Source organism: Hippocampus zosterae, chromosome 6 (genome assembly GCF_025434085.1).
Source record: "Hippocampus zosterae strain Florida chromosome 6, ASM2543408v3, whole genome shotgun sequence".
Taxonomy (NCBI): domain Eukaryota; kingdom Metazoa; phylum Chordata; class Actinopteri; order Syngnathiformes; family Syngnathidae; genus Hippocampus; species Hippocampus zosterae.
The window spans coordinates 11010727-11033577 of NC_067456.1; the positions used below are offsets into that span (position 1 = coordinate 11010727).

Consider the following 22851-nt stretch of genomic DNA (forward strand, 5'->3'; position numbering starts at 1 on the left):
AGGGCCTTAAAATTCGGCAACTGGGGTAGATGCACCCCATATATGGAAGAAAAAAGCCTGGAACAATCCGAGTAAAAAGTGGCAACTTTATTCATTTTACAACTTGACAAACGTTTTACAGCATTGACGACTGTAGTCGAGAGCACAGACATGGGTTTTGTTTGTTTTTCAGATCAAACCCAAACAAAAAATCTTGCAGGTATCCCAAAGGATGGAAACTACTGAATTTAACTCACACAAAAACATTATTTATTTTGATAGAATAGCCAGCGTGTAATGTTATGCATCACAGCATACCCAAAAACTGTTAAAAAGAAATTATTTTACATTGTGGATTATTTGGAGCAGTAATGGGACGCGTGAGTCAGCACTATACACACAAAAAACAAGCATCACAAATAAGGTTATTTAAATCTGCTGGGAGAAATTGGATTTTTATTTTCCGAAGTGTATTTCAAACATTAAGCAGGTAAACTAAAAACCAACCAACCAAACAAAAAAAACCTAAATTTTTAAAGAATGCAGAACATCTTTGATGCACAGGAATGTTGAACATCACATTACAAATATAAAAATGAAATTACCCCCCGCCCCAAAAAGTACCCACAATCCAGAATAATAGTCTAATGGGGGTATGTATGAGGGAGGGGGAAAATGTGTTGGGGGAGGGGCAATCTGCTCGAGTCAATCCTGGGGGGTGTCTACAGCAATTGACCAGAGAACTGCTTCACACTGAAATAAAGAGTAAAATGCACAAGAACTTCAATTAACAAGTCATTACAAAAAGAAAAAAAAAAGTCTTCATCATAGGCTACAGCAGGGGTTGAACGATGAGGGGGTGGGGGGGTTGAAAGAACAATTCGGTGGGCAAAAACAAACTAAGCAAATGCACAAAAATAAAAAAGGGGAGGGGGAAAAAGTGAAACATGGGGGGCGGGGATGGGGTTAGTCCTTGAGTCCAAGCAGGTGCAGCACACTGAAGGGGGTGGAGAGGGAGGAAAGAGGGAGGCAGGGTTAGTTACCATGGCAACACCACTGCTAATTAGACAGTAGCAGCAAGCAGCAGGTTGTACAGCTGTATTAGCGTCGACAAAAAGAAGGAAGTGGTATGTTGTATACGTGCCTACTGGTTGCCAAGGGAGACAGAAGAGGAGGAGCCCCCTGCTATTTGGCAGACTGTGATTTGTTGTCACTTGATCTAACTAAAAACAACAAAATCACTAGTCTTCCACACAGCAGCAGCCAGGGGAAGAATCACTCCACTCCCTGCTTCACACTGCAACGGCTTCGAAGGGGTTGTGGGGGTTGGGGGAATGAGTTTTTGCTATATTTCTTTTTTTCTCTTTCCAATTCAAGGAACCTGGAGGAGTCCAATTGTAAAACCCCCCAAAATTGCTTGCCTCTCCTTAGCCGTTTAGTGTAAGAGGAAGGTTTGAACTACTTGCAGATTGCATGGGGAAGAAAGGAAGGGTGTTAGTGGAAAGACAGCAGGCAAGAGACACAAGAGATACAGCATGAATGCATTTCACAACCATTTCAAAACAGAGCATTTGAGAAATTGCCTGAATTACATATTGGTGTGTGTCTGCTAAAAAGAGACACGCTAACGCAGGGGTCTTTTGAATACACTGAACAGGCACTAGAGCAGGAGCAGGGAACCTTTTTATTTTGCGGTCCATCGATGGCCATACATTTATGAAACCACAGGATGTAGCCAAACATAAGTATTGTAAACTTTTAACTCTTGTGGTTTACATGTTCAGGGCCTTTTTTCCAAACAATTCCTTGTAGTTTAATTGAAATTGTGCTATTTATATTCTTTCTGCACCTACAACATACTTAAACACAACGCATGTCTACCATATTTTTTACACCTGAGTGTAAAAGTCGCTTGATTTTGAGGATCTGTCAATACAGAGTCCTGATCCGATACCGTGGCTATGTATTAATGGGAGCGGGGATGCACCTCCAAAGTAGCTTCTTTTTGTTGTCGTTTTTTTTGTTTTTTGTTTTTTAAACAAAACTATCATAATATGACACCTCTGCTATAGCTTGTGGAGCATGTTTTTTAAAAAATGGACATTTCAATTCACACCTTCAACCTCTTTTTTGGGGTGCAAATCAGTTTTTCAGGTGGCATATTAAATTAGTTTTGTTAAATGCGGGGCTCATATTGCAAGTTGCCGTCTTGGCTTTCCACATTAAAATATTATATAGACATGAATATATTGTAGCCCTTGGAGGGGAAGAAATTATCCATTTCCGATCAGCTGAAAATATGACGTTGATAGGGCCCAATGTCTGATCGCGTGATCAGGACATCCCTATTAAATACTCAAACTTTTATATACTGGAAAAATGTATGAATTATTTTAAAGGGCCAGGCCCCTCAACATTGAATTCATCAACCCCATTTAGCATGGACATAGAAAAAAAACAAAGACAAACAGGACAGGACAGGCTGTTGTCCATTTTAGGTTTCAAATTTTTCATTTCATATTCGGGCAAACTTAAACTAGTTGTTTGGAGAAATTGTACCCAGGTTCCCTTCCCCTGCACTAGAGAATGAGACAAACATCGAAGTAGTTTAGAGTGAGAGGGTCAGAGTACAACTTGCCTGTTCTGTAGAAGATATTGGGCATTCTGGATCTGATCCTGGGTGCCCACAATAGTAATGATGCGGTCCTCTGAGCCCTCTAGAGGCTCGTCGATCTTGATGGATGCGCCGGAATCATGCCGGATCTGTTTGATCCGCTGGCCACCTTTGCCGATGATGGAGCCCGCCAGCTGGCACGAGCCATTACAAATTGCGGCGGTGGTGGGGAGGAGGAAAAGGAAAAGAAGTAGATGCACAAACATATTAGTCAGCAAACCTCCAATTAGATACAAACCAGGCACATATGGGAACAATCTGACAAGTGTTTTGGGGTTACAGTACATATTGATATCGGGGCTTATATGGCAGGCAATATCCATTTCTGTAATCGCAGTCATCACAATTCTAAGCATTTTATGATATGCAGTGTTCAATTTGCATCTGTTTAATTTCAAGTGTTAAGAGGTGTATTACCCTACATCGAACACATCATTTGTTTAACTCACGTCTTTGGGGATGGTCACTTGTGTGGTGATGACCGGGTCATTGTAGGAACCCCGTCCACCTGACGGCAACAGATTGAACAGTTATAAAATACCGCTTTTTTTGGGGGGGGGAGACACAGTATTCTTCAAACAGGTCACAAGGATGAGCCTCTTTCACGCGACAAAATTGGAGCCACAAAAGAAGCTGCAGCATGTATCAGCCTGTGTCTTTCACACATCACACAGTGGAAGTGGGATGTTGCCCTAACAGCAGGCACTTTCACACTGGGACACTGCATCCCACAAACAGATAATTAGAGGACGGCAGTCATCCATGCATGGTGTGATTTATAACAGGGCGGGGGATGAGTGTTAAACTTCACGCCGCAATCGCGGTTCACGCATTTATGACTCTGATACTACCCCCAAGGGTAAATTACTGGCAAGACAATTATGTGCTTTGGTTGCCATTTTAACACAACAGTGACAAGTTAAAAAAAACTCAGTAATTAAAATACAATTTATTAAAAATAATGATAATAAAAAATGTCGACTTTGAACTCACCTGACTGGTAGCTATCCCAAGAAGAGCTGTTGTCTGCACAGGACAGAAAAGAGCAATGCTCAAAGACATTTTGTACAGTTAATAAAATAAAATCACACATGCAACTGCCTATTTTTTTCTATTGAACAGAAGTTCATAATTTATATCCTGTAAAATGTAATTTCTCTCGGCTGTGACCGTTCAACATCACAAATGTCAATCTACATGCACAAATTCAAATAGTCGAAAAACATCACTGCATTTTATACTACATGCTTGCAATCCGGCCATAAAAAGGTGAACGACTTACCATATCCTCCCCCACTCTGTGAAAATCAAAGAGAAAAGGACATAGGTTACCAAGGGGCCACATCTCTGTTCGCATCCCGCATGAGGAGTGCATGCTCAGACCGGCATCTACATGTATCGTCAATGGAGCAGACGCAACTAAAAGCCAGCCAGTTTTCATCCATATGCCAGACTCCTCCTTCTTCCCCCCAGCCCCCTCCTTCCAATCAGCCCCCATTTTCACCCGCTATTCAGCGGCTGCTGTCGCCAGGGCAACAGGCAATTCAAAACGCTGTTGCTGGGCAACGGTAGGCAGTTTCCTGCCAGCTCTCAGAGAGGGCAGTGGGTGAGAGAGTCTGTCAACAAAGCGTTATTGCCTAGCAACCAACTGTGGTCACCACCACTCTCTCTCTCTCTTTGCACAGAAAAACAAGCCGGCCATGAAAAAGTACGCATTAAAAGGGTAATTATAACTGATTACTATGGGATGCCTCCAGCTGGGGCGATTACGGTCGTTTCGGAGAGATGGCTGGTACACACAAGCGGGAGAATTGGGTTTTAATAAAGCTTGGGCGTGAGTGCAACACAATGCACAATCACAGCTTGTCACAAACCGGTTGTGAGCAGCATGCACTAGCCTCAGGATGCCGGCAGCACGCGAGCTGCATGCATTTAAGCAAGGGTCACTAACCATGTTATCACTGTAGCGATCCGGTCTACCTCTTCTGTCACTGGTCATGAAAGAGAAACAGAGGCGGGGGGTCGGGGGGGGGGGGGGGGGGGTGAGAATGTGGTTGGAACAAAATAGAAATGCTTTGGAAAAAAAATGCTTGAAAACGTTCCAAGGGGGGGAGGAGAGGAAAAGAAATTGCGGTCCAGGTCAACCTGCACACACACGCTGAGCAAGATTACAGTATAAACACATTTTCTCCCAGCCATCTTCCCACACAGTCACAGGAACAGCTCTGACAGTGTTATGGTGAGAGGAGTGACAGGTGGTGGTGATGAAGATCAGAGCCAAGGGCTGCTGCTTGCTGCTCCCACCCGCCGTAATGTGCATTTATTTGCTAGCCTTGTCACTATTGCCGAGGACATTTGTTTGGAATCTCATTTTCTTCACTTGATTTCCGTATGTTCACTCGTTATGTTTAGAATCATTTATTGTATCGACAAGATGCATCGATATGATATAAACTGACTCATTTAAAACCGAAAACCCACCGGTGGTGTCCAAGTATACTTGTACAGCAAGCAGAAGTGCTTGCCGTCAGTCACATTTGACATGATTACTGGTTTCTACTCACCAATTACTTGACACGAATGGAGTAGCCTTTTGTGAACCAAGTCAAGCACCGTGCTTTTGTGATGGTGGAGACTGCTATGTTAGCTTCTGGCGCTAACCAGCTGGCTTGCGAGAGGTTTGTGTGTTGTTTTATCGCTTTACATTAGGGGTTCTTGTGTTGAAAAAGCAAGAATGGGCGAGTCTCGATACCCGTTATCAGTATCCATCCGATATCGGCCTAATTTCAAGGTATCCAATTACATGCAAAGGCTGCTGACAGCAGTCACTGTTGCTGCCTTGCGGTCATTCTATCAGGAATGTCAATGATATGCCCGGTTGACAAAATGTTTTATTTATTTGGGGGGGGGGGGGGGGGGGGGGGGGTACTCCATCCATATCGACCCTCTCAAATGTCCATTAAAATGACAGTTCTCCATGTTTACAAGTTGTTTTTTTAAATTAATGATTAACATGGGATTATTTTTATTTTATGAACCAACAGTCAAGTGTGTGTGCGTGTGGGTGTGGGTGGGGACAATACGGCAACAACTGAGCTTTGCTTTCTTGTGCTGCAGGACCACATAATCTGAAACCACTGTGCAAACAAGTTTGCCCATTGTGCGCCGTTTCACATTAGCATCTGACAACGATCCACACTACTACATATTAAAAAATGAGTCATTAGCAAAAGGGAGACCACAATACTCTTCATTGGGCACTGAAAAGTATTATTCGTGGAAAAGGGGAACTCGGACGAGGAATTAAATACAGAAACTGACAAATAGAGGAATAAAGGAAACATAAGGGGACCATCACATTGGGAGAAGTGACACAGTGTGTGTGTGTCAAAACTAACAAGAAAAAATTAACAAAACTTACTTTGACCTTTCATCTGATCCACGGTATGAGTCATAGTAACGATCATCTCTGTGGAAAAGATGGAGATGGGGGAGAAAAAATACACTGAGACGCCCAGGCATAACAACATACACTTGATGAAATGAACAATAAATATATCATGTGTGCATTGCACAGCACTGAATTTTAGTCAGAAAAGAGCATTTATCCAACGAAATTGGAAATGTAACGCAAGTGTGTGCACTATCGAAACAAAAATAAGCAACCACACGTCTCATGCAAACAACACGTGTGTACTTTCATTTAATTTTAAAGGCTTAACAAGGAAGAAGAATGAAATGAACGCCTTACCCGCCTCTGTGTGAGCGACCCATGGACATAGTGTGACCTCGGTTCCTGCTCTGGTGGTGCGGGGGAGGACCCCGCCGGGGGCTGATGTCATCGTAATCCCTGCGAGAGGGGGGCAGCGGTCCCCGAGCCGACCTGCTGGAGGACATTCGATCGTAGCCGCGGTCGCCGGCGCTTGGACGGCTTCCTCGTATGGGAAAACTGTTCATTAGCCGGCGGCTGCTGCTGCCCCTCTCCTCGTATGCCATCGTGAAGCCTCCATATTCATAGGTTTCGTCATAGAAATTGGGATCGTATGGCTGTGAGCGGCCTTTGATGGGAGCCTGCAAAAAGAAAGGAATTGAGGCTCGTAAACGGCAGTCATTTAAAGTAGGATTAACGCAACCATCCGCGCTCACACTTAAGGACAAATTAGAATGTTCCATTTACCTGCCATGCATGTTTTTGGAATGTGGTAGGAAACCGGAGTACTCGGAGAAAACCCACACAGGCACAGTGTGGGTGTCGCATATTTAAATCATATTTAATGATCTCTCATTTTGCTAGTATTTATTTCTGGTATTTAGCAGTAACTTTTTTTAATGCATTTCTTGTGTTTGATCAGCTGAGTGTGTATATATACATCAGTGTGTTTTGACATGAAGCTCACATTTCTGGAGTTGACAGTTCAACAGAGCTCAGATTTGTAGCCACACCTGAAAGGGGTCTGATTCCATTCTGAAGTGTTCGATGCATGCAACCCCCCCCCAAAAAAAAACAACCCCCCCCTGGATGGATGGACTATATAATGCAAACAAAGTCAAGAGATGGTATGACATATACACTATCTCGTGGGGGCCCATCTAAAAATGATATTCCATAAAGATGACAAATGTAGCTATAAAACTCATGTTATGAACTTAAGTCATCAGACACATATGTAGAAAAGTCTATCAAACACATGTCTCTCTCTCTCACTTACGACAGCGATGACCTCCAGCATGGTCTTGATACATTCAACCACGCGCTCCATTTTACCGCCGACAAGCACAACACGATCTGTCGACTGAGGACAACAATCCTGATACAGCTTGATACTGGTCTTTGTATTCTAGGGGAAAACGAACACAAGAGGACATGTTTACAATAAAGCATCTGATTTTTAGTGGAAAAAAAGTGATTACATCCTGAGCCAGAAAAGAAATTGTGTGATCATACAATTACAGTATTTAACCATATGGTGTAGTGCCCGCGCGTGCCCATTTATACAACTGCAGACCATCAGGCATCTATTTGGGTCAAGATTGTTTGCAATCTCATTTGAGTGTGTATGCCATTTTAAGACATTCAAAAGGCAAATTTAAGGATGTCCTGTGGTCATATTGAATAAGTAAATCAATAAATAAATAAACACTGTAAATGTGACACTTTAAACCGAGTCTACCTCAGGTTTAGAGATTCCACATTTGCTATGCAGGCAATGTGCATTATGATAATCAGATATACGGTAGGATCTATATATAGGGGTGTTCACATGGCACATATTTGCTCCGGCGCTGCACCGATGTATTTTGTTGCAATATATTTTGCACCGCAGCAAATTGTGTGGAGCGTTCACACGTACAAAGCCGCTGAGCGTGTCTACACCGGCACAGCGTCGGTGCAGCTACACTTGAGTTCACAGAGCAGTTTCTGCAGCAGATCAAAACGACAGAAAACAAATGAGCAGCCGTGTTGGCTCTTTTTGAAACGTATACACAACTCAAGCGACTACTGGACAGGCACGTCCTTCTCCTTCTTGGTCTCCGTGCCTTCTGCTCGAGAGTGACCGCCACCGAAAACATAAATCAACGATGACTTCAATGACACTCAGAAAATCAAACATATATGCGACAAACAGAAAATCAAGAGAGGAAATCACAAAATAAATTATATGGGCAGCGGGGGGTTGTGAACACACAACAAAGGAACAAACTACACTAACAACTCTGAGACAGTCCAGTCTCCTACAAAAGGAAAGTTGTTACCAGCCAAGTCTTGTGTCGTTATTAAACAAACACATGACGGAAGTCCGACAGAGCACGAAATCAACGCATTTTCGCCGTACGTACGCTTCACAAGCATTTGCTCTGGAGCAAATTTAACCCAGTTGCGTTTACATCGGTGCTGCTTCGCAAACGAGCATTTGCTCCGGAGCAAATTTTTAAACCACCTACCTGAAGTGGATCAAATTTGGTCCGGTGTCAAGTCTTTTTCCGGCGCTGCGCCGGAGCCAATTTGCACGTGTGAACGCTCTACTGGGGCAGCCCCGGCGTAGCACCGGACCAAATCTTGCCGTGTGAACACGCCTTATGTTGTTATAGTTTCACTATACTGGAAAAAAGAAGGCGTCTTTCTGGTGAAAGGTATTTCTTCAAGTGGATGTGCTCACCCGTTGACTGAGACATTGCGTCTGTTAAAAGTTGGGGCCATTAGTTGAAGAAATGTGGCGCAATTGACACATCGTGGGGTTTTAATATTGGCAGATTTTCTCCCCCAACATTTTGTAATCAGTTTGCACCCGACCTTGAGTCACTTGATTTTGAGAATCTGCCTGTACCCGAGTCCCGATCAATATTTGAATGCAATGAAGATGAAAAAGACCACATCTAAATTGTCTCAATCACCTTATTTTGAATTAAGGCATCACAAGATGATGCCTTAAACAGCAGTTCAAATCAAGTAAAGAACTAAAATATTTTAGTCGTAACTTCGAAATTGAAAAAAAAAAAAAAATTAAAATCCAATCTCTTTCCAGCCAATCCTGATGTGCCGAAAACCATGCGATTGACCCCGATTTCAAACCATGTCGACAAAATCGGGACAAGGCAAAAACAAATGTGAAGATTTTTTTTGTAAGAAACTTTGTTTCTTTATGCAAGTTGGAAAAAATATATACCTCTCGGAGCTCCTTAATCTTGGCGCCCTTCACTCCAATGATGGAGCCAGCCAGGCTCTGGTGAATCAGTAGACGCAGATCACACTCAAAATCCATGCCATTGTACTGCTGGTACTGCGGAGCACGTGTTAAATGTGAATATAGCTCATCCGCTTGGTTAAGAGTGCAAGTCTCCAAACATGTCGAGGCAAACAAGTTGAGTCCTTTACCTCCTCCAGTGTAGGGATGATCTTGAGCATGATCTCACCAATGGTCTCTATGTCAGCGCAGATGCACAGGATGCTTTACATTGCACATGCCAATGACAAGGCAGTGGCGATGCAGGGAGCCCATGAGGCATCCCAGAAGGAAAGGAGGAGGGGGTCGCATATTAGATTAAAGAATTCAATAAGAAAACCAGTAAAAAGTACATTTGTTCAACCTAACCAAAATTATTCAAACGTTAGGTCCATTATTCTGTTAACTTGTGAAGGTAGAGCAGTATTAATGCCACACTGTAGCTGTCAAAGAGCTACAAAACTCAAGGTGATTACAAAGACTTTTCTAGGTCTTTTATCCAGATCAGATTAAAAAAAAAAACAAAAAAAGACGAAAAAGGGAAACCAAAACAAAGTGACAGCAATCAGTGACCACTGGAGGGGCAAGACGGGAGAGTGAAATCTGGGGACAATCTGCAATCTGTCTGGTGGGGCGGTTAAAAAAAAAAAAAAAAGTTGCACCAATGCGCACTAAAGAGAATTCACAAGCATACAGTAAATCTGGTGTGGGTGCTCACGTCAGTAGTATGATTTAGACTACATACATCAAACAAGCTATTAAAGACCATTCAAACATGAACTCATTGCGTCTTGAACAGCAAGTTTGACTCGTGATGTCTGCACCCAGTAAGGGGGAAAATAAGAAAGTCAACAGATGAATGTGAGCACTAGAGGTAAAATTAAGATTTGCACTACTGGCACTGGTGCCAATAAGGTGATAGTGGGAGAAGCCATACTATATAACCAAATGATGCATATTCGAGCAGGATTGGGACAGTGGCATCCTGCACGTTCAAAAAATTGCAGCAATTAGTGGTTACACCGAAATGAAGCAAAAAGCAGGTGACCAGGGACACAAACAATGGTGTTTGAACCAAAGAATGGGGTGGTCAGCTAAGGCTTGTTATATAATGGACAAGGAAGAATGGGTTGGCACAGGACACAGCGGAAGATTTATGGGACTAACACGCAAATAAAGCACCCATAACACTGACTTTAAGAGGGCGGAAGATAGGAAAATATAATCATTAATGAAAAGCAACAAAAGCATCTGAGCTGGCACAACAAAAAGCAGGTTTTAACAAGATTGAGGAAAAAGACCAGTGGCGGACTGAAAAACCTGATAAACAATTGATGTGACTTAAAAATAAAAATAAAACAAAACAAAAAAAAAATACGGAAAGACAACTTTGGACTTTAAGGCTTTTTTTAAAAAACATGGCTAACATACAGTGAACACAAGTAGGTTATCAAATACTGTTGAGCTGATAAAGAGGCAGGATCTTCTCGTCTGTTTGATCTGTAGTCAGGCAGTGAGAGGGAGGAGCTTAGGGACATACCGCTCGGGCCCACTGCTGTCTGGGACTGACACACTGGCATTGTACTGGGCGTGGTGGCATGGGCAGAGGGGCCGGGGCCATTCGAGCGCGGATGTCATTCAAGTAAGGCGCCCGTTTAGGGAACGGGGCGCGATTATGGGCAGGGCCAACCGGGGTCAGGTGGGCGGGCGGGCGCAGGAGGGGCCGTCCAGAACATGGGCAACAGAGGAGGAAGTGGGCAAAAAAGTCAACAGCAAAATAATAAACAAGGGAGAGGGGAGAGGGGGAACAGTTTTAATATACAGGCTCTACACTGATCATGTGTTGAATTCTCTTAGATTGGCTTGGCAAAGAGGAGAGAAGGTGACATTGGAAAAGAGAGATCATGGCATATTAAGAACATGAAGAGTTCAACGTTTGGGAACAGACCAGAAGACAGCAGGAGATGGGAGGGGGAGGGGAGGGCAAACTGGAGGCAATGACTGAGTGAAATAAAAAAAGACTTGGCCAGGTTACCTGAATGCTCTTCTTTGACTTTATCATTCAGAGGTAGAAACAACTTAACAGTAGGACTGGTCCAGTTTAAACTACGTAAACATGGTCATCTTAAGTTCAGAGTTACCCAGGGACATTGCTGTCAAAGAAAAACTGCTGCCCAATTGAGGTTTTCAGAGGCTGTGGAAAGGGGGGAATACAAAAAGGAACAAAACTTCAACATGTACTCACGTCTGAACGCAGTGCTTTGATGTTTTTGCCACCCTTTCCGATTACAGCTCCTGCATTCTGCCAGTCAAACAAAAATGAAGAGAAAAGGACACATTAAACAGATGGTGGAACAGAGAGGAGGGTGGACCAAAAAGAATACACTAAGATGGTATAAATCAGCATGTCTATTGCTGAGAACATAATTTTTTTTTAAAAAGGATGGCTCGTTTACTTTGCTCTGCAGGAGGATGCGGAGCTCAATCATCTCATCCGAGCTCCTGGAGCGCTTAAACGATTTCTGCTGATCTGCATCCTCGGCGGGACGCTTACCTGCCACAAAGGAGATAAACAGACAGCGTGAAGCCGGCTAACATTCATGCCACATTAAAGAGAAAACAGTGGAATCTCAGACACCAATTGTCTTACGGCTTGCCAATTTTGAAGTTTGGCCAAAATAAACATCAAATGGGGGGAAAAAAACATTTGGACATTAGACTGTCCCTTTGTGCGACACCTCTTTTCATCAATACTTGCAGCACAAGACCATTCGGATTTTGTTCCCCAATTCTGTTTTTCTTTGTGTATGGGGGCAAACGTCTTTTTCATGGACAATGTGCATTGGCGGTTCAGTGTTTTTTTGTAAAATATTTGTATTCCATCAGTATCATCACGAGCGCAATTATTACCGTTTGTCTCTGTGCTGAATGAGGAATCATCTTGCTGGTCGTCTTTTATGTCCATGATACCCTCTGAAGGTGGAGGGGGAAAAAAAAATGGGATCCGCTTGTTGTGGTTACCTGTTAAAAATAACACGAGAGAGTGGTGGTGGGGGGAGAAGTAACAATTTAATTGAATAAATGTGCTTGCGTGGAAATCAGGATTTGGCCACTGAGATCCAAAAGAGGAACTGGCACAAAAACTGAAGTAGTGTAGTGTGATGTCCCAGCATGAGCCACAGTCAGTAATGTGCTCTCATCATTAGGTATTGATTTTTAGTTGGGGCTGAACATTCAGTCACATTCAATTTGACATCGCAATTTGGTCGAAAAAATTGCAATTTGTGTGTGTGTGAGGGCGGGGATTTCATTTCAGTTGGCACACACGTGCGTGTGCGCACGCACCATACATACTGCTTACGAGGTGCAGTCCATGTTTACATCATTTAAGTAAATAAAAACGTTGAGCCATTGATGTTTACATTATTCTTGTAATTTAATTCTTAAACTGAAAATATGTATACAAATGAATTTTAATTGTGGCCGAATAATTAGTCACATTCAACTTGACATCGCCATTTGAATGAACAGAAAAATGTTCAAATCGCAAAGGCTACAATTTTTTAGAATGATTCATTTCAGAGAGAGATTTTTTGCTTAAGAGGCGTAGTCCAATCCATGTTTACATATTGTTGAACTAAATGAAGAAGTTGAAGAGATAAAGCCACAGATGTTTGCAATTTTATTGTAATTTGATTTATGACTCAGTGATTGATGTCTATGCCAGATTTGTTGGGTAGAATGTTGTACAGTTGTCACACTGAACATATAAAAAACAATTTTCATTGAAGTAGATAAACTGTGTTTCACATTAATTCACCTTTACTTTGGCATAAAACCAACCGAGAAGGCAAAGTATTCATGTATGATGAGTCTGATCTTTGTTCATTGTAACATATATTAAAATACCGTTTAGATGCGTTTAAAAATGCCCAAGAGGACGGTGAAACTTTATATCGCTGGTAACTTGAAATTGCAAATTAATTCCAATTGAGGAAAACAAAAATCACAATTGGGCTAAATTATTTTCCAAAATAGTTCAGCCCAATCATTTGTGAAATTTGGAGCATTAAGTACACTATATATTACATTTAAATCCACCTCATTGTGTTTTTACACATCTGTCTGCTTGTTTTCTTTATTTAAAAAAAATGAAATGGCTGGAACGGATGTGGCAAAAATTGATTTGAGGAGAAAATGCATTTCCGAGACAGGCTATGCGATGACAAAAATACCGCTAATACACAATGATGGGTTCCGTACATCAGCCAATCACATCTCGCCGATTTGACAAATTGCACGTATATAATAAATGAACGGCGAATAAAACAAATAACCAGTTAGGTATCAATAAATGGTTAATCGATTTGGGGGTACTAAATCAAAGCGGAAAGAAATAGGGTGGCTCACTATGTCAGCAAGATTTGGTTGACTTGGGTCCGTGAAAGCAACAACCAGGATACGCTAGCAAGGTGGCTAGCTGATATGAGCATACATTAGCTACGCGCTTTGTCAAGAACGCCGTTCTCAAATTAGGTTCAATTCCGGTCGGGCCGGATTGACCAGTAAATTATTGCACTGTGGACATGAAACCGCGACTGTTCGGTAATTCGCGGGACGTCCGCTTCGACAAAAAGTGGGTACTAAGGGACACACGTCAACGGATACCGGGCTAGCCGTTAGCTCCCAGAAGCTAATTTCGCCATCTTGCTATAAAATCAGTTGAAGAGAAATGGCGCGAGACATGTAATCTTATTTTAAAAACGTGACGCCAGGGACTTACTCTCTTCACGACAGCGCGATTTATAGCGGTCTATTGGCGTTCTCTTGGTATTTTGAGATCGAAATGTGTCACAAAAATGTACAAATGAGAAGCATACGAACCCAAACGTGGGATGAGACACCTCGCTGCCGCTCCCCCTCGCTTCGCTACGGAAAAGAAAGTGTGCAGCGGTGAAACGCCCGAGCCAATTGGTTCACCGCGAGGCGAAACGTGCATTCAAACGAACTTCTGGTTGGTTCTTACGGCGATCAATCATGATTATGGGCATTTTGACACCTCCTCTCCCGGAAGTCGTTTGATTTACGAAATTAGCGGCGTTTATGTCGTTTTCGTACTCTGGTCTCGAGGTATGTGTATGTATGTTTTACTTTTAGGTATGGCCAACGTCTTAAATCGTCTGAAACACTTGTTTTATGTTCGTTGCCTATATGGCGTTAATAATACCGAATATTCAGTGTATGCGCATGCGGTGTCTTTTGTGAAGTTTTGGCGCCTTATGAAACACTTCATTTGTGTTGATGTAACACGCACACCTTTGTTTTCTGTACCCCTTGTATGTCTGAACTGTTTAGTCAGTCAATTGCAGGACACATCGAGACAAACATATACTGTATGCACATTCACACCAATGGACAATGTAGTGTTGGGTTACTCGAGCTCTAGCATCCAAAAAACTCACACAAGTACTTGAGAACATTCAAGTTTGAAGGACAGAACTGTGAGGCATACATTCTGACCATTAGGCAATTTCCTGCCTTGTTTGTCACATAAACGTTACTTGTATCCTGATGCTGATTACCAAAGTAGTAAGATGATAATAAATTCTTCAACAGTGTGACCGGCCGGTGAAGGGAGAGACAAAGTATGTCTCCTCAGGCTATGGTCCAGGTGACCCAAGCCTGGCTGCAGTCCTCCTGGCATGTCCGTGTTCCTTTCACTTGGCTGGAGGCCTGCGTCGAGTGGCTCCAGGAAGAGGCAGGAGGTGTGGGCAGACTGACCCAGCAGCAAATTAACCAACAGGTCGGTAGATTATTTTGTCATTTAACTTTGTTGGGCCACCTGAAATACGCTGGCGCTGATTACATCCTTATTAGGTGTTTGACCAGTGGCTCTTGACTGACCTGAAGGACTTGGACTACCCGGTTCTCCCTGAGGGACTTGCTCAAGCCCATAAGACTCAGCTCAGCGGGACCTTCTGTGTACAGGTACGAATTATCACAGTCACTTAATTATGGAAGTACACACAACTTTTCAGCGGACCAAGGAGAGCGGACATTAATAAACAAAAGGCACGTGAGATTTACATTTGCAAAAAAAAAAAAAAACATCATGTAGCTACTAGTGCACACCTTCAATTTACAATACAGTAGAACACACCTAAATTCACACAATTTGACATTTGTCGCCATATAGTATTTTTAGGAATATGTCAATAAAGAATATTTTGTTGTTGTGTTTGTTTTGACCGACGAAGATGTTTCTTGCTTTGAATTTTTACAAGTGTGTGACCATTAGCATGCCACCATGTTACCTATATTTTCGGTACGGCTAAGAAAGGTTAATTCCTTTCCATGGTTTCCTAATGGGAAATATGTTTACTGAATGTAGACAAAAAGACGTTCCCCGGTAGTTTTCGTAGTCACCGACCGCCTTTCTTGCCGCATGGAAATTTTGAACTGAAAAAGAACAAAAACAAGGAAAAACATTAAAAACGTTTGGGACCTTGAACAAACCCTGATGAGAAATCAGCATTCACTGCCTTTGCAAACGTTCTCATTGGGATACGGGATTTAGATGTCAATACAAACTTTTTTAGGGCAGTATTGTATCACTCAGCAGGCAAAAATAAAAGCAGCATAAAAAGGACAGTGTGCTGTGCTAGAGCGTTCCCTTTCTCTTGTAGGTTGACTCATTGCAGGACATCAGTCAGCCCGCGTATGCTCAGCTGCAGCATTTGAGGGGCACAGACTGCACCAATGACAACATTTCAGCTGTCACACAGTACACTCAAAGGCCCTGGGAGGCCAAACCCACACGTATGCTCCTGCTGCAGGTTAGTGGACCATCTATAATCTGGGTGGCCTTTTAAATTGATTGATTATGATAATGTGCAACTTTGTCTCAGGTGACAGATGGCGTTCAGAGCTTGGAGGCCATGGAGTATCAGCCGATACCTGCACTGAGCACCGCTCTTAGGTGAAAGGACCTTCACGTTTATTTGCATGCTAACTGTCACATAAGACAAGAAACACAAATGATGGTTAGCATTTTCAACCTCCAGGCCTGGGGTGAAGCTGCAGCTGCAAGGGCAGATGATCTGCAGGCTTGGGATGCTACTGTTGGGAACGGGCAATGTAAATGTCCTGGGCGGGGAAGTGGAAGACCTGGCCGAAAGCAACAACCAGGTTAGTTTTCTCAAATTTGAAACTTCGAGGTAGTTTTTTCTTTTAGCAACTGATTAAACTGAGCAGTGGTGTTTTAACGTTAAGATGTTCAGTTAGGAGTCCACATGCAATGGGGCCAAATGGGGTGGTGACCCAGCAGATAGATCTATGGTATTCTTCACCTTTCGCGGTTACAGTCCACATGCAATGGGGCCAATCAGGATCGTCGCCCACATGGAGTAAGATGCAGAAATCACATTACTTTAATGTGATACTTGGAGTGCGTGACTAACTACATTTTGAAGAGGTAACTTGAAACTGTATCGGAATACATTTTTTAAAGGAACTCTCCAAACACTGAATGCAGCTGAATGTTTGCTGTTTTAGTCTGCCTGTGAACCTACAGCACGGGGGGTACATGACATCGCCCGACATATCATGATTATTCGAATAAACTGACTCATATAGAGCAGGTACATCTAGAATAACAAAAAAGTGATACAGTACATGCTCTGCGCTGACAGGGAAGGGTTCTATGCCGGGCCCTAGGACTACCCGAAGAGCAACAGCAGCAGGAAGAGGAAGACGGTGGAGAAGTCCCACCATCACACCAAGGTAGAGAACTTCCACGGCAACTTTTATTCACTTGATTATGTGCTTCCAAAGCCACTTACGCACCCAAAACTGCTTAAGATGCCACAAACCAGGGAGGGCAGGACTTGGAGCTAGATGACCAGGAGCTGCTGGCAGGTCTGGAGGCCCAGCAGGCAGAGCAGCAGCACGAGGAAGAGGAGGAGGCGGTGCTAGTGGAGAGGCTTCCGGTCAGTCTGGTTCAAGACAGCGGCTACAGGACGCTCAGCCAGTTTTCTGCTCTGTCCTGTAGAAGCTCCACCATCAGGAGCCTGAGCGCCTCAACAAGCAGGTGGGTGGTTTGTCAGTGTTCTGTCATGACATTTAGTCACCAAAAACTCCTCAGATCGGTCGTAACTGACATGTCATTGTAGATTTAAGTTTGTAAGTCACTATTTATTTCTCGGGTTTTGAACAAAGGCTTCACGAATCGTGGATGCTTCATGACAAATGAAATTTGGTTTTGGTTCGACTTTGGAGACTGTTGGGGGAAATTGCAACTATCCTACCTGGAATAATAGATTATGTCAAGTGGACGTTTTGATTCCTCTTCTTATCTGCTATGGTAATCTTTTCGGGTCGGGCCCACATTTTTCTTTTTTGAATTCAGCCCCAAAAGCAGGTTTTACCGAGCAACATGAAGTTTGGTTGTTATGTCTGTCATGGGGAGATCCACATAAAGGCCTCAAACCCCCACGCCTGGAACGAGGCAAGCAAACTGCCATTTTGGAGCAAATTCTCCTCACACTTTGATTAATCGACAGGGAATCCATCCAAAAGAAACAGGCGTTCTTGACAGATCCATCCATCCATCATCTACCGCTTATCCGGGGCCGGGTCGCGTGGGCAACAGCTTTAGCAGGGAAGCCCAGACTTCCCTCTCCCTAGCTACTTCTTCCAGCTCTCCCCGGGGGATCCAGAGTCGTTCCCAGGCAAGCTGGGTGACATAGTCTCTCCAGCGTGTCCTGGGTCTTCCTCGGGGTCTCCTCCCGGTGGGACATGACCGGAACACCTCACCGGGGAGGCGCTCAGGAGGCATCCGAATCAGATGCCCAAGCCACCTCATCTGGCTCCTCTCGATGTGGAGGAGAAGCGGCTCGACTCTGAGCCCCTCCCGGATGACTGAGCTTCTCACCTTATCTCTAAGGGAGAGCCTGGACACCCTGCGGAGAAAACTCATTTCAGCCGCTTGTATCCGGGATCTCGTTCTTTCGGTCACGACCCATAGATCGTGACCATAGGTGAGAGTTGGGACGTAGATCGACCGGTAAATTGAGAGCTTCGCCCTTTGGCTCAGCTCCTTCTTCACCACAACAGACCGATACAACGTCCGCATCACAGCAGACGCTGCACCGATCCGCCTGTCGATCTCCCGCTCCCTCCTACCCCCACTCGTGAACAAGACCCCAAGATACTTGAACTCCTCCACTTGGGGTAAGATCTCCTCCCCGACCCGGAGGGGGCACTCCACCCTTTTCCGACTGAGGACCATGGTTTCAGATTTGGAGGTGCTGATTTTCATCCCAACCGCTTCACACTCGGCTGCGAAACGCTCCAGTGAGAGTTGGAGAGCCCCGTTTGAAGGCGCCAACAGCACCACATCATCTGCAAAAAGCAGGGATGTAATACTGAGGCCCCCAAAACGGACCCCCTCAACGCTTCGGCTGCGCCTAGAAATTCTGTCCATAAAGGTTATGAACAGAATCGGCGACAAAGGGCAGCCTTGGCGGAGTCCTACCCCCACTGGAAACGATTCCGACTTACTGCCGGCAATGCGAACCAAACTCTGACATCGGTTGTATAGTGACCGAACAGCCCGTATCAGGGGGTTCGGTACCCCATACCCACGAAGCACCCCCCACAGAACTCCCCGAGGGACACGGTCAAACGCCTTCTCCAAGTCCACAAAACACATGTAGACTGGTTGGGCGAATTCCCACATACCCTCAAGGACCCTGCTAAGGGTGTAGAGCTGGTCCACTGTTCCACGGCCGGGACGAAAACCACACTGCTCCTCCTCAATCTGAGGCTCGACTTCCTGACGGACCCTCCTCTCCAGCACCCCTGAATAGACCTTACCAGGGAGGCTGAGGAGTGTGATCCCTCTGTAGTTAGAACACACCCTCCGGTCCCCCTTTTTAAAAAGAGGGACTACCACCCCGGTCTGCCAATCCAGAGGCACTCTCCCTGTTGACCACGCGATGTTGCAGAGGCGTGTCAACCAGGACAGCCCCACAACATCCAGAGCCTTGAGGAACTCCGGGCGGATCTCATCCACCCCTGGGGCCTTGCCACCGAGGAGCTTTTTAACCACATCGGTGACTTCAACCACAGAGATAGGAGAGCCCACCTCAGAGTCCCCAGGCTCTGCTTCCTCCAAGGAAGGCGTGTTGGTGGAGTTGAGGAGGTCTTCGAAGTACTCTGCCCACCGGTTCACAACGTCCCGAGTCGAAGTCAGCAGCGCCCCATCCCCACTGTACACAGTGTTAGTGGTGCACTGCTTCCCCCTCCTGAGACGTCGGATGGTGGACCAGAATTTCCTCGAAGCCGCCCGGAAGTCGGCTTCCATGGCCTCACCGAACTCTTCTTGACAGATGAGTGAGATAATAATAATCATCATCATAACAATAATAATAATACATTTTATTTGTAAGCGCCTTTCAAGACACCCAAGGACACTTTGCAATCAGGAACAAAAACAATAAAACACAGAACGGGTTGAGCAGCGGCGGCCAGACGCGCCAGCGTTCACTCAACCCTGAAAGTCGGAAGAAACCACAGGGGAGGGAGAGGGGGAGATAAAAACCACGCTCGAACTATCCTAATTTTGAGGATAATTTGAGCTAGGCAAAAAAACGCTTGCACAAGCATATGACAATTACAACAGGTCACAAGACATGAACAATGAAGGCGGTGATACAAGGTAGTGTATGTGCGTGTGATCGTCTGGTTGTGTGTGCGTGACAGGCCTAGCTGCTACGTCAAGGTCATCTTATGGAGACGGTCCTGGCTTATCAGACTATGGCCAAGAAGGAGGGGGTGATGGTAGGGCACTAGCTTCCATGTGTACTTTCACCAGGCTAAGGTCGAGATAGCAGATGTTGTTTTTGGTAGCAGGCAGCCCAAGAATTCCAGACAGACATATTCCAGACATAAAGTAGCAACGCTTTATCCAGTACCTTCACCAACTAATGTGGGTGAAGCACAGCATCAAAAGATTTTTGAAAATTCACCATGAAAAATGTGCTGTCACCTGGGGCCATTCATTGCTGCTGGCAGCTTCAAGTATTTACTTTTGTGTTGTGGCTACATGCCCAACATTGACACGTGTGGTCATTTGGTTTGTGTTAAATGTAAATAAAGTGATTTCAGCACTTGAAGATACATTAAGATGAATTAAATGGTACGTGGGTACTTAGTCTTGCAGTGTAAATCCATCTTTTTCTTTTTTTGTGTTAATTTATTACCCTTTCCCTTAGAAGTGAAGCTTCTATGCACTCCAATGTGAGCAGAGGCAGTTCAATTCCAAGCGGTCGCCGTGGTAACGAGCAAGAGGAGTCCGACCTCATTGAGCCCTTGCATTCCCGGCAAGGCCCGGTGGAGCACGATGTCAACATGGACGACTTTCCCGACGAGGATTTTGTCGACCTCACGCTGGACGATTTCGATGCCGCAGTCCTTCAGGAAGGCATAGCTCCTCCACGTGAGCCTCCCGTAGGACAGAATGGGAGTGACGTCATGGAGAAAATTGACTTTTTACCACACGCTGCAGAGTGCGGCCAGTTACCTGTGAATAAAATAGTTCGGAAAGAGAGTGTACTTCATGGTGGGAGTCACCCATCAAGCACTGCAGGACCAACAACGGACACACTGGGTGACATCACCCTAACTACACCCCCGTTTACTTACCTGTGTCTGCTCGACGAAATATCCGTACCTACCCGCATAACAATCAAAGCTTTCATCGTCACCCTCCTGGGCAAACTAAGTACCAGTGACGGCCTCTGGCGAATCCGCGCCACAGTGTCGGATGGGAGCGGCTACCTGGACGTCGAGCTGTCCGACCGGGTTCTGACAGGCCTGCTGGGCTTCACGGTGGCCGAGAAGAGTACGATGAGGCGCGACCCGGTCCGGAGGGCCCAGCTGGATGTCGGCATGAGGCGTTGTCAGGAGGAGCTGGTGGATATGTGCTGCCTCATGACTGTGGAGGTGGGCAGTGGGGTCGGGGGAGCTGTGGTGACCCAGGCTGAGCCTGTCACCGAGGGGGTCTGCCGTGAGCTAGAGCAGAGGGTGCGAGACAGGAAATGAGAATGGCAGCAGGGTGGGATAGAGAACAGTGACATTTACAACAAGCAGAGTTCTTTTAATGAGACTTAGGTGCAGAGTTTTTCCCCTATTTGGGAAATGATTGCGATCAAGCCGCCCTTCTGCTTCCAATCTGGAGAGGAGACAATGTGTGAACCCATGTCGCAATGCATCCCATCTGCTGCCCACCACTATAGCATGCTGTCATTAGAGGGGCATTTCATTCATTTGTTCACAGAGCTATTTCTCCCATGCAATGTCTGTCATTATACCATATGCATTAAAATTTCCAGTAAATGCTGAATGATAAGGCGTAGTTCTGATCTGTAATAAGAAGAGTGATGCAGAGGACTTGAGTTTATATTTAAATTGCGGTAATGAATTGCCAGCTTTGCTTTCATTCATTTGCATCCATTACGTCTCGCTGGTGAAATAATTGAATATCCAAGGGCAGGACAGGTTCTCAATAAAGTCACCCCGGGGAGCAAATAAGAGGAAAGAAAAATGAGGGAAAAGTCATGATTTTTTATGATTTCTCGTCATTACAGAGCTCCTCTGTTTTTTTATCCTAATGAGTCTTTATGTGCATCACAAACTGTTGTTGACGCTTTGTTAATATTCACTGTATACAATTGTTTGAAAGGTGGTTGCTGTTAAATGTGACTTTTTATCTAATAAACTTACAGTGAGACCTCAAGACAAACATTTCAAAGCTTGATTAAATGCTGCCTTTTGGGATATGCACCGCAGAGAGCAAATGCTAGAATGAAAGGATGCAGAAATCATGTTAATCATTTGTACTATACACGTTCATTTGCTTCTTATCGGCCTTGGCGCAGGAACTTGTTGCTGTTTTTCCACAAACTGATAGCGGGCCCACATATAATGAATTCAAACAAAGGTTTGCTATGCTGCCATGGTCCTCCAAGTTCTTTATGGAATTGGATGCTGGATACAATTTGTCGGGTGGCACAATAAAAAAGCGTTGTAGGTACATCACACTCATCCAACCCCTAAAATGTAATCAAAACTATTGTGATTCATCAATCTAACTCGCCGCCCAACCAATCAATATACAGTAGCACATTAAAAAAATATATATTTGTCTCACAATGGAGAAATTCCCAATTCACAGCAGCAAACAATTATGAAAGAGAAGTAGAAGAACACAAAGTAAGTAAATATAAATGATAAAATATAAATATAAGCATATTCAGAATGGGTGAGTGTGGGTGTGTCCAAGTTATCAGGTCAGGTCAGTCTATTCAATAGCCTGACCTGTAATAATATATTGTTGCGTTTGTGGAATATAAATTGAAAAGTAAAACCCAGGGGCGGCCATTTTGACTCTTGGTGTTGACTGAAAAAAATACA

General features: G+C 44.3%; 2 protein-coding genes across 6 annotated transcripts; one reads left to right on the plus strand and one right to left on the minus strand.

The window, feature by feature from the left end:
- Positions 1-69: 69 nt before the first annotated feature.
- Positions 70-14343, minus strand: hnrnpk (heterogeneous nuclear ribonucleoprotein K). 3 transcript variants are annotated; one of them, XM_052069178.1, is made up of 16 exons: positions 14260-14341; positions 12286-12396; positions 11832-11929; positions 11621-11677; positions 10916-10959; positions 9528-9600; positions 9319-9432; positions 7363-7491; positions 6405-6724; positions 6075-6122; positions 4605-4644; positions 3936-3951; positions 3647-3679; positions 3103-3161; positions 2618-2787; positions 70-732 (listed from the first exon to the last, which is right to left on the minus strand). In XM_052069178.1, exons 2-16 carry the CDS (start codon positions 12338-12340, stop codon positions 702-704), a joined length of 1287 nt encoding a protein of 428 aa, XP_051925138.1. In that variant the 5' UTR covers positions 12341-12396; positions 14260-14341; the 3' UTR covers positions 70-701. The 3 variants fall into 3 exon arrangements, with proteins under 3 accessions (XP_051925138.1, XP_051925140.1, XP_051925139.1); XM_052069180.1 differs by having other exon boundaries at positions 14159-14270; XM_052069179.1 differs by having other exon boundaries at positions 687-976; positions 14260-14343.
- rmi1 (RMI1, RecQ mediated genome instability 1, homolog (S. cerevisiae)) lies at positions 13844-22478 on the plus strand. 3 transcript variants are annotated; one of them, XM_052069176.1, is made up of 9 exons: positions 13844-14011; positions 14992-15178; positions 15253-15363; positions 16062-16211; positions 16284-16354; positions 16440-16563; positions 17067-17157; positions 17236-17464; positions 20652-22478. In XM_052069176.1, exons 2-9 carry the CDS (start codon positions 15023-15025, stop codon positions 21478-21480), a joined length of 1761 nt encoding a protein of 586 aa, XP_051925136.1. In that variant the 5' UTR covers positions 13844-14011; positions 14992-15022; the 3' UTR covers positions 21481-22478. The 3 variants fall into 3 exon arrangements, with proteins under 3 accessions (XP_051925136.1, XP_051925135.1, XP_051925137.1); XM_052069175.1 differs by lacking the exon at positions 13844-14011 and adding an exon at positions 14349-14505; XM_052069177.1 differs by lacking the exon at positions 13844-14011 and adding an exon at positions 14720-14876.
- Positions 22479-22851: the final 373 nt, after the last annotated feature.